This window comes from Melanostigma gelatinosum (genome assembly GCF_949748355.1).
Source record: "Melanostigma gelatinosum genome assembly, chromosome: 15".
Taxonomy (NCBI): Eukaryota; Metazoa; Chordata; class Actinopteri; order Perciformes; family Zoarcidae; genus Melanostigma; species Melanostigma gelatinosum.
The window spans coordinates 17721766-17734170 of NC_136648.1; the positions used below are offsets into that span (position 1 = coordinate 17721766).

Consider the following 12405-nt stretch of genomic DNA (forward strand, 5'->3'; position numbering starts at 1 on the left):
CCAGGACAAATCGACGGTCTCACATCACCCCCGTACTCCGATCTCTCCACTGGCTTCCTGTAGCATCTCGGATACACTTTATAATTCTCACCATCACTTACAGAGCACTTCACGGTCAGGCTCCGGCTTATGTAGCTGATCTACTTCGCCCCTATTCACCCGCCCGCACTCTCAGGTCAAATGCTCTAGGTCTTCTGTCAGTCCCACGCACACGATTTAAGAGCCGTGGTGACCGAGCCTTTGAGGCAGTGGCCCCGAGGCTCTGGAATGCTCTGCCTGCAACTCTGCGCCTCGCAGATACTGTGGATACTTTTAAAAAACAGCTCAAAACCCACCTGTTTAGGCTGGCGTTTGTGTAAAAGTAAACCCATGTCCTAGACCTGCTCTTAAAATATGTTTTACATTTTAATTTTATTTTTATTTTATTCTTTAACATTTTTTATTCACTCTGTGTAGATAATTTATTGACCCTTGGGTCACATTGTGTTTTTTATGCTTTTAAATGTCTGCTCTGTTAAGCACTTTGTGATACTACTGTCTGTGAAAAGCGCTATATAAATAAAATTCATTCATTCATTCATTCATGTGCAGCAATGTGGTTGTATGTGAGGGGATGTCGGGCGAGGGTCGGGGGTTGGAAAGGTGAGGGTGTTTGTTTACTGTAAAAACATTACAAATAAGTGAGTTGCACAATGCTAAGCTATGGGCACTGTTAGCCTTGCCTCTGCCTGTTGCTGGGATGCTAAAAAGGCTAGCACACATTGATGGAGCACTGGGGTAAAAATAGCAGCGCTGCATCAGATGACTTTCTATAGCTATCGGCTTTGCTATTGTGCTGTTATACTTTGTCACAATGTTATAGATCAATGTACTACGCATTAGCCTAGTTTGTGAAAGAGCTCAATGTTAACGTACAGACACATTTGCGGCGTTGATGTAATCTTGCCTCTTAGTTGAGCATTCTTCAAAATCAGAGGTGGTAAATCTTGCTTTCTCCATCTCTTGTGGAGTTTCAACATTCCTCTCAGTCCTTAAGTTACCATTTGATCGACTCCTATTACCAAGAGCTGGTCGCTATTCTCTCCTTTGGTCTGGAACCAGCCGGCCACCAATTCTCTTTTCCCTTTTTGTTCTGTCTCTTTGTGGCAGTTAACGTGTAAGTGTCACATCATATCAGCCATGTTGGGCGCTGCAGTGGGTCTGACTTGGACAGGCCATCCTGGCGGAGCGGATAGCAGCCGCACACAAATTGCTCTACGCTCTTAAAAAGAGGCTCGCCCATGAAAACTCAATGGATTTTCTCAATGATAGCTCCAGGGCACAAGGAGGTCATATAGGGGGGGTTGTCGTCTGATTAGCCTACTCTAAAAGACCCCAAACCGTGGACGTCAGTATGAACACATTCCTAGAAAGGACATCATCTGTTTTTTAGTGTTTGGTTGAGGCAACGAAACAATTGAAGCGATTCTTTTGGGGGAGAGAGTCTTACCTTCTCCTGAAATGTCATGGCCAAGAAAATGAACGTTTTGTGTTACAAACTGTAACTTTGAGAGACTGGCCTTGTGACCTTCCTGTGCTAGGTGCTGTAGCAGCTTTAATGTATCTTTCTGACACTGTGCCAGAGTAGGAGCTGCGATAAGGCAGTCGTCGACATACTGAAGTAGGGCAGAGCCTGGTGAGAGAGTTAGACTTTCTAAACTTTCCCTAAGAGCGTCATTGTAGATTGTTGGTGATTCTGTATACCCCTGACACAGCCGTGTGAAGGTGTAAGGTTTCCCATTGAAGTTAAAGGCGAACCAAAATTGAGAATCTTTGTCGACTGGGACACTGAAAAAAGCATTTGACAGGTCAACAACAGAAAACCATTTATCATCAGGTGGAATCTGAGCTAGAATAGTATGTGGATTAGGCACATTCGGGGCACGTGCGTGGACTGAAGCATTTACTGCTTTCAGATCCTGCACAAAACGCCACTCAGTGGGTTTGTCTTGGTCTTGGCCCCAAAAGGAGAGTCATGTGGTTCACAATGTTACATGCAAAAATGTAATATGACTAACACAGTATCAGGACTATAAGGAAAATGAGCTTTTGCTACACTCTTAGCATGAGGCCAACTGACATGCAAATGCAAAACACATCCTAAACAGAACACTGAAAAAACAAAGCTTCTCCCCAGTAATGTGTTATTTAACGACTGTGCTCCTCCTCTTGGAGCCGCTCTCGTGGACTTTTGTCAATACAGAGAGGCTGCAGGGTAAATATCATGTGACAGAGGCCACACATAAGCAGAAATAAGGTCGGCGATACAGCAACACAAAAGCTATACAAATATGCAAAGCTCAAACAAACATCTGTACAGCTAAGCCTTGCTCAAGTTGAGCACTTGCACTGCACCACAATGCAGAACAGATGTCAGATGAATCTTACCTTTTACGATGGCCAACACATATAACTGATGCATATTTGTATACCACAAGATGAAAAAATACGGACTAAGAACTGCAGTATCAAGTCTGAGGCTATACCTATTTACAACTTACTAATTCAACCAATTAGCTTCTATAGTAGAGATGTAGAAGTATTCCCCCCAATAACTCCCATTATGTTCCAACCACAAGGTTCAGAACCTCTGATTTACTGGACCGTAAACTGTAGGCTGATGTGAAAACAATGGATGCAGATGTCAAGTTCATTTTAAATTGATAGGACACCATACTGAACAGCTTAACTCCCCCATTTTGCCTCCCACTGTCCCACCCTCTCTCCTTTGTTCCGGGAGCAGTCCTTCTATTTTGGGAGCAGGGCGAAGCTTTTCAAGGGATACATTATGGAGTAAGTTAGAATGTCAAGGACACTAAGGGCCCCTTCCTTCATCTTCCTGTCCTGGCTCCTTCCCTCTCATCCTTCCCTTCCCTCCACTTTTGCCACCTCCCACTGCACTAGTCAATCACTGCGGCCAAAGAGGCTTTTAAGGATCCATTGCTGAGACCAGCGAGTGTATTAGCTGCATAGCAAATTATCAGGACGCTGCCAAAAAAAAACTTTGCGACAAAATGAGAGAAAATTCCAATCTCCTCCTGCAGTGATGAGGGAAACTATAATGAAGACAAGTTACCACACCGCCCCCACAACCCCTTCTGCCTGAAAACGTACGAGTTCACTTCAAGGGTAATGAGGTTGTTTGGTAATGAGAATTTATCCCGACAATGGCATTCAATTTAATAAATGTTCGGAGGTCACTGCAACACAATTACTCTTCTTTCAGCTGAATAATACCCTCAGCAAGAGACTGGAATAAAAGTAGATTCGGCTTTTGATGAGGTGTATCAGCATGGTCGGAAAGAGAACAGCATCAGTGTGAGGCTATAAGTATTAAGAGTGGGGCAGTACGGGTTCAATTAATACTGCCAACATGACCACAGCATTATCACAATACGAATATGTTACAGTACTTAAGTATGTGTGTGTATGTTAGTGGGCCAGAATCTTAAATTAAACAAGAATTTCAAGCATTGACGTCAAGACCACAAAGTCATGAGCAAGACCAGAGTGTGTCGACACTGAGACAAGACCAAGATCTTGAGGAGTTGAGACCAAGTCGAGACCAGGACCGAGTCAGAGCAAGACTGAGTCAAGACCAAGACCAGACCGGTCCCGACCTGCATGACACATTTATGATAAAATACAGATCATGCACACCATGGGCATTCTTGAAATCGATGGGATAGATCCACAATCCCATAAAGACACTCATAACAAACAAACTAAGATTTTCCTTCATTCACATCTTTTAGTGCCATATATACTGTTTGTGTGCCATGAGAAATGTCTTGACAAAACAATCAAAATGCTTTGCAGAGGTGAATTTTAAGTCTGGCAATTTTCTTTTTCCATGTCCAGTCTTGCAATAAAAACCTTGAGATCGGTCTTGATCTCCAGACTGGTCTCAAGACGACTTTTAAGGTCTCCGTCTTGTCTGCTTTAAAGTTCTACAACACTGACTTTAAGTGCGTAACATTTTATGCTGTGCCAGATTTTGATTAACATTGAAAATCGTTTTCCTTTAGGAGGTATGAGATATATGATATGAGGAGAAATTCGATTTGTTTTCGTCATTATGTTGAAATATTTACTCAGCCCCAACAAGCAAAAATGTTGCTTAAAACTTGCAGTGCAACAAAAGCTGCTCCTAGTTCCTTAACATAGAGCAAAGTCCCAAACAAACCAGTTTGGCCAACATTTACACATTTACTCAAGTTTCAATGGAAACGGCCTCCAGTTTGTCAGGTATTACTGCTAAAGTACTGCTGCTGTTCTTCCTCTGCGCTTTTGTTTCGTACAAAATTGAAATGCAAGGATTTTCTACAAACTTGAACCAAAGCAACAACTAGTTTTCAAAGGTTTCAAGTGGTCCCTGAGAATGGAGTCATAGGAGTGCCATAAAAGAATAAATATGTAAAAGAATAGCAACATAAATGTGGAAACACAAAGAGCAATAAATAAAAGAATATGTAAGAATTTGAAATATAAAGACAAATAACTTTATTATTATTATTTATTTCTGTGTGTATATATGTATATATATATATATATATATATATATATATATATATATATATATATATATATTTATATATTAACATCTCAATTTTTTCTGTATGTATTCATTTTTATATAATGTAATTATATATTTTTATATAGCTCTTGCTGTTCCTTGAAGGGCCAAGCTGTCAATCAACTAGGTTTGGGGCGGGCCTTCCTGCCCAGCCTGAGTAGTCAATTCCTGCACACATGAACAGATGCTTTGGTCTATCTGCAGTCTGGCAGGCTACACAACACGCCCACTGTACTCCACGTCACTCCTTCTGAGATAACGTCTGCGATGATTCACATCATGTACTTCAGTCCAAACCAATATATATTATATATGTATTTAATAAATTAACTAATAAATTAACAAATAAATGTGAAACAAAGAAAATGTTTATTATCATTCTTTTATAGTTCCATCTTTTTTTTATACATTCTTTTATTTAATCCTTTTTATATTTCCACATTCATTTTCTTATTCTTTTACAGATGTATTCTTTATTATGGCACTCCTAAAGAGGCCTCAAGCTAAATGAGTCAGCACGCTGGCGAGGTCAACCGGGTTAAGAGGGTCGTCTGAGAACCGGAAGGTCAACGGTTCGATCCCCGACTGGGACGTGTTGAAGTGCCCGGCTGCCCGGGTGCCTGTCATTGGCAGCCCACAGCTATATATACAGGGATGGGTCAAATGCAGAGAAAAATGTCCCCCTTAAAGGGATCAATTGGCAGGTCTTTATTTATAATAAATAAAAATATATAAAAGTAAGCACTCACGGACTGTTTGCCAAAATACTTTGAGTGGTAACTTTGTTAAACTACATTTTTGCTGCGCTAGCTTGACAGGCGTAGCAATAAAGGGGATGGCTTGGCAAAACATGGCTTGGCAATGGGTAAGTTAGTAAAGAGCTTTTAGTTGAGAGACTTACTGAGGACGTAGAGAGACAGTGTGAGCCCTGCCAGGCAGAAGCCCTCAAAGAAGCGCATGGTGCTGAACATGGGGACGTTGACAGAGAAGGCCACAGTCAGCCCAAACACCAGCATGAACAGCACCGACATTATCAGCACCGGGTGGCGGCCAAACCTACGGAGCAAGGTAAAAATGACTATTGGGACACCTTCAACGTAAATATGTTTTTTATACACCTGTAATATATGAAGAAATATAAACCGTATGTTGTGCAAGAACTTTGTTTCAAAAAATCTTACCAGTCAGCAAGGATTCCAAACGTCAGGTATCCAAAGATGGATCCCACCAGGAGAGAAAACTTGGCGATGTGGACTTTCCATGCCGAGTCACACACCAGACTCCACTGTAGAAACAAATAAATGAATACCGCCATTAGTTACAAGACATTTATGTTGAAGCCTGCAAAATGCAATGGAAGTGAAGGCAACAACTATATTGTTTTTGAGGATGAGACTTTTTTTAATGTAGACTCTGACCCTACACCTCCTCTGTCTGATTTATGTGGCATTATCACCACTCAAAACACACCGAAATGTGAGAAGGGTACATTCTGTAACAGGCCTTCCTTGTATTTCATCGAATATGGACATTGGCATAAAATTTTAACTTGCAACTGGCTTTTTTAAATTTCACTAAAGAGCTCGATGGTGAAATCATCATCCCAGACTTTAGTGCAAGCTCTTTTTTTTATCTCAACTATAAGTCTGTCGGCTCAATGGTCCCCAAAAATAACACATTTCTAGACAGACTTCGCTAATGTAATGACTATCTTGGTTATTAGCTAATTTAGCACAACAACAATAGTAGTTTTGAAAATTGTGAATGAATGTCTACGCAAAGTGCACATCCAGTATTTCACATAACGACAGAGATCAACATCAGGGATTAAATCATCTATATTCATGCCGATAATTTCCTCAGTCAACAATCACTGAGTGTACATAAGCGGACATCTCTTATTGTACCGTTTATGTACGCCTCCGCTGTGTCAAAATGTACATTATTATCGGCAACTCCGAGTCTCCTCGTTTCCTTTGCCGACTGAAACTCTCAGCAGAGTGGTTCCTACAGTGCAAACAATGCAGTGAGCCTGCTTTTGCATGAATCAAGCACGCCCTGATTTTTTTCTTTTTTTCTTTCTCCCCGCAGTAGCGACATGTTGTGACAAATTTGTTCACAGCACGAGTAATGATCGTAGAGAGGTGCAGCAGCAAATGTGAAGTCCGGTGGAGTATGTGCACGGAAACACATCTACCCGAACCCGATTTTCAGAGAGGAAGTGGATATTAGGGGTCTTTCATTCAGGGCCATGGCAGGTGCCATTCTGCTTCAATTCTACCCAATCTATTCACCAAAACACTACCACTAGAGACACTATGGGAACATATATTGCCGTGTCACAAACAAATTACATTCATTCCATGTAGCAGCTCAATCTTGTCGTAAAAAATACGAAGTGTAGTTTGTTCTTAAATTATTCTCGGAGGCACTCTAACCTCTCGTAGCCTCCACCAGAGTGACCTGCTCCAGATGGAACGCTCCAGGATTACCAAGAGCCACCCGGCCATCACATGACCCAGGCATGCCACTCATTCATGGTTTCAGTATCAATGTCAGCAGAGAAGAAGACAGAGGGAGGCAAACAAGTCCCTGTTGCGCAATCACTGCACGACCAACTGTGCTTTAAAAAAAAAAAAAAAAAAACTGAAGCTGTGAACAAACCGGCACACACTGGTCACAAAGTCTGCATTCACGCAGGGACTGGATGACTGCAAGTTTGATGAGCGTAGAGAACAGACCACAGACAGACAGATGACCAACTTTGCAAAATAATATTATTAATGCGCTTTATTTAAGCATCTGCCAATTTGTACGTATTGTTAGCCAGGATTCTCTCCAAGCCAACACTCTGACCGCACTCATGCACAATCACGAATGGCTGTTCATTCACACTTCGAGAAGAAGTGGGAAAAAAATATATATGGACAGACTTTCAGCTATAGAGCAAAGAAATTCCACAAAACTGCGATCCAGTCTAAGCGCGAGTCAAATCCTTGCAGCCCGTCTGCTATGCCCCTATTATCTCGGCCGGTTGCTCGTCTGCTGTTGTCTTGCTCATTGGGGAGTAATGACAAGAAGCCAGTGTATAGAGTGAGGTCATATGTATACTAATCTGAAAGCTGACAGAAACTGCAGAACAATGAAGGGCCAAAAGCTGATCAGTTAAAATCCCCAAGGGTGCCCGTCGACCTCTCTCAAATGAGCGGCCACCAATGATCGGTCCACACCGGTGAGGCTCATTAGCTCAGCTGAAGACGCTCTTAACTACAGCTGCACTCAATTCTGCACTCGCTGAACTACAGAGCGGTGGGTGAGGGTGTGGGGGGGTGCTGGTGAAAGGAGGGGGAGGGAGGGAGGAAGATGAAGGAAAGCACAGGAGGAGGGAGGAATAAAGATGATACGACGTAGAAACGGGACATATAAAGAGAAGGAGAGAAACACAGCGAGTAAAGGAAGGCACGGGTGAGGATAACAGGCTGAAGAGAGAGGGCTAGAGATGCTTTAAAGCAGCTGTGAGGAGAGACTGCTGCATAGTTACTGCCTAGCAACAGACCATCAGCGCGGTTATCAGACTCTTTCTGCCTCCGAGTGCAAGTTTCAGCCCCGCTGCCGCACTAAAGGGTGAAAATCCTGGACTGTGTTGGTAGAGAAACACAAACAGGGAAGAGCAAAAGGACAAATCTCTCTTCATGGCAGGTTTGTATTGAAAAGTGAACCAGGAAACAATACACACACATCTCACATTGGTGACGTAGCCCGAGTGAACTTACAGTGTTGGAGCAGGTTTACATTGAAGAACACACTAAGCATGTTTGGCAAGTTCCCCAACGGCAGTTATGTTTCACTGCTACCAACAGTGACGGATGGTGAAACAGCAAACCTTTTTTTTCGTCAACCTAGCATTCATCGCCTCCTTTTGTTGACCGTTAAGAACCATAAGAATACATCTTCGTCACCAAAGAGACCTTTTAACGGAGCAACACTCCGACAACCTGAATTCCATCACACAGCCCTCAAAACAAACTTACACTACAGCCGAGGGGTCAGACTCCCCACAATGTTCAGCCCTCCCTTTTAGAAAACGTATCAGAAACAAGCCAGCGGCACACACTCTTGTGTGTCTCTCTCACACACACACACACACACACACACACACACACACACACACAGAGTGCCTCGACAGCGCTTTATCTTTGGGTCGCACAAGCGTCTCTCCTCCCAGCTGACGCTGTGAGTGGCTGTCATTGTGTGCTGACTGGGTATCTGCAGTGGGGTCTTTGCCTTTCGACAGCTGAGACCGTTTCAAAGTGTCCCACACTGATCCGGGGTCTGTGGACGGAGCCAACCAGCTGGGTAAACAGTACGAAGGGACACAGAGCAGAGAGAGGCCTGCATGGGTGTTCGACTACGGTATCATCTTCCAGATCTATGGGTGTGCAACCTCCAGCACAGTGATACGGGGTCTGGGTGTACCCACCAATGTGCTGTTACAACAGATGTTCCTTATCACTCTGGAAAAATACTCGAACTGACGAGAACAATAATATACAGCTGGCACTGACATACTGAAGTACTTGATCAGTCACTAAGCTAGGGCTGAAACTAAAGGTTATTTTCATTATCGATCAGCCAATCCGCCAATTGTTTTTTCCTGATTATTCAATAACTTGTTGGGTCTATAAAGTGTAAGAAAATAATTAAAAATGCACGTCACCATTTGCAACTGGCTTATTTATAACCATTTTCATCTTTTACACTAAAATATATAAAATAATTCTGTGTTCTAGATGGAAAAATGGCTTAAACGTATTGGCCAGAGTGCCGTCAGGTTTTACAAAATGTTAAAATGATCATCAATCCCTAAATGGCAAGTGACTCTGAATAATACACACTTAAACAGGGAATTCGCATGGAGGTTACCCTTTGCTCTAAAGCTGTTCTCGGACCACTATTTCGGGCAGGAATGGGAGCCGGGTAGGATAGGTTGCAGAGAGACTCCGTCGGTCTCTGAGTAATGATACACTCTTAATTCTAAGGCTCGGTCCAATTAAGACAGACCCCGAGGAGAGCTTTGACTCAATGAGTATGGGTCTCCCACATTAACCACTTTGGCTCCTTCACCACCACCTCAACCTCCTCTGCCTCCATCAAAGGCCTTCCTTCTCCGATGCCCTGAGTCAAAGCAATGAGCAGTAATGTGCTACCGGTTCTGGAGGTAAAACCTACGTGGCACAAGACGGAAACATGAGGCAGGCGTTTTCCTCGCGTGATACAAAGGGTTAACAGAGTAACACGGGGTTATGTGTTGGTACATTTTGACATTTCGACGGTGTTGGCACTCTGCACCGCTTTTCAGGGATCGCGTGCCACAGTCAGCCGAGCCTAGTCATGTGCAGTTATGCCTATGCAATGCAAACACGAGAAGAAATGCCAAGTCATCACTTCCTGCTGTAGCGTCACATCCTGGTTTCTGTGCTGTCAGGGGAAAAAGGGCCTTGGAAGTGCGAGGGACAGGTTGTCAAAAGAGGCGGGGCCGATAACAAAGGGGGGGTGGTCGTCGAATCTGCTTCAATTTTGGCTCCAATTCCAGGTTTGTCCCCGTGCCATCCGGTTCAGTTTCTCCTGACTTTGACTTGGTGTCAGAGTGTGGATTGCATTGGTCACGGAAGACGAGACACGTTTACCAACTGCTCAGTCCTGTCACTGATCTGCAGTGGTGGTAGTGTCAACATGACATTCTCTGTATGCGTGCAAAAGCAATACAAATATTAGGATCTACAGGTTAGCACCGGCATGAGAGGCGAGCCAAACCCTGCAAATCGGACACTTCCCTTTGTTTGTTTTTTTACCCGGGAGAGAACTGACATTTTTTGACTGTTAGCAACACGGATCCACCCAATCGATTTCCCCAACATATGACTTGATAATCAGCTGCAGCTTGAGAGTATTTTGACCGCCTCTGTCCATGAAAACTGTTTATCGGCCTGGCTTTAGTTCATGCATCCCCGCCCTCCAAATTACCCAGAGGCCAGTAAATAAAATCAAGACTTAAACTGTCCCCCTGGCTGAACCAGAATGCCACAGTTGCATTTCATTTGCTTCATGCAAACGGAGACATTATCAGTGATAAACAGATGAGCTGTTAGCATCAGAGTGGACGCAAGCTCAGGGTGCCACAACCCCCTCCCACAGCACAGAGACGCTGGCCTCAGATCAAACTCTTCCTGATAAGCCTTTTGATTATGGCATGCGTGCCGAATTCTTCAGAGGTGACGATATTGCAGATTAAAGTGCAATTTAGTGTTTTCTAAAAGGGTGTGCATCAATATATTAGAGTCTTGATTGTGAGAAGAGTCTTTGTTTTTGAAAATGTAATCCCATCAATACTGACGGCAAGTTTACTCTGAGCCCCGTGGATCAGGTTTCATGCTTTTCCAAAAAAAAAAAAACACTTGATATAAGCATTCATGCAGCATCGGCAATTGGAGAAGAGCTGATATGCATAATGAGATCAAAATAATCAAAAAAACCTTCCTCCTCCAGCTAGCTGACCCACTATGATGACTGCGGGCCTACTGCATGCTTTTTCCTCAGCCTGCCAGCTCAGATATAGGAACACATTACGACACAATGGCGGTGGCAGTGTGTGTGGAGGTAAAGGCTTCACATTAACACTTACAGTGCCCAGAATGAAAAGCTGTAAGCACATGTCACCGGTGTTTGGTTAGGGCAGCGATGGGGTTGTATTATTATAGTGCACTAATGACCTTTGCTCCAAATTTTAAAAAAGGGGGCCTCCACACCTATTATGTCCATTACGACAAAATTCCACCAGCACCTGGCACTTTTTTTTGTGCCCAATGTGCCAGTGGGCACATTGGCACATCTCTCTGCCATAGGTCACACTTTGTGTCAGCTGCTGCGATGACTCACTCACTCACTGTCAGTCAGCACGATGCACGCTCTCACATAAACAGTCCTACTACATCCAGGTCCAACGTGAGCCCAATCTGCGAATCTCTACAGAATAGAAATGACTCTAGACGGCCCACTGTGGAGAAATGCACGGCTCAACGTAGGCACAACCACTTATAAAGAAGCTGTCAAATTATTCCGACGTCATTTCATACAGACTGATGCTGCTTGTTTGAGTTCGATTTTTATTCTCATGTTGATAAGTGCCATCATTTCTCCATTTAACGTAAATCGATCTTTATGGGATTAGGGCGGGTATCAGGGTATCACGCATGCACAACACGTACAAATGATGGAAAGGACGTCCACCCCGCTTACCTTGGTGACCACGTTCTGTGCAAGTCCCGCGTGCAGCTCGAACGTCCACTCGCTGCATTTGCACGGCATGCTGGCATTGTCACTGTGGGTGCCGTCACTTCCATTGTCATAAATGTAAGCCGGCCGCGCGCTGATGTTTCTCGGATCGCCTGACAACAAGGGGCGACTCGCGGTGTGATCGGTCAGGTTCGCCAGCGGCCGGACGCATGTGGTGTTCGGCTGGGCGAGGATGAAATTACTAGAGTACTGGCTGAATCCGATAAATAACGCCGGGATCCATGTCAGCACGATCAGCTGTTTCTGGTACTTCCCAAATCCCCCGAGAAACGGCAGAACGGAGCCGTCGATGCGTGTCAGCAGCTCCTGCGACGCGGTGTCGGAGGACACGAAGCCGTTCTCGGGTTGATGGTCCTCCGTGTCGAGCTGCACCACGGCCATCGCGGTTCCACCGATAGATGCCTCCGTAGTGTTGCGAAGCCGGGTTTGCATTGGCG

The 12405-nt window shown here is 44.0% G+C and overlaps 1 protein-coding gene across 1 annotated transcript in view; it reads right to left on the minus strand.

Annotated features, from left to right (window-relative positions):
• LOC306789067 (solute carrier family 22 member 23-like) overlaps window positions 1-12370 on the minus strand; it is a 31849-nt gene extending 19479 nt beyond the window's left edge. Inside the window, exons 1-3 of the mRNA XM_079284839.1 lie at window positions 11912-12370; window positions 5797-5900; window positions 5517-5671 (exon numbers count right to left, since the gene is read on the minus strand). Of these exons, the coding sequence (XP_079140965.1) occupies window positions 5517-5671; window positions 5797-5900; window positions 11912-12349 (697 nt within the window). The 5' untranslated portion in view covers window positions 12350-12370. The remainder of the gene's footprint in view (window positions 1-5516; window positions 5672-5796; window positions 5901-11911) is intronic.
• Between the last annotated feature and the right edge of the window lie 35 nt (window positions 12371-12405).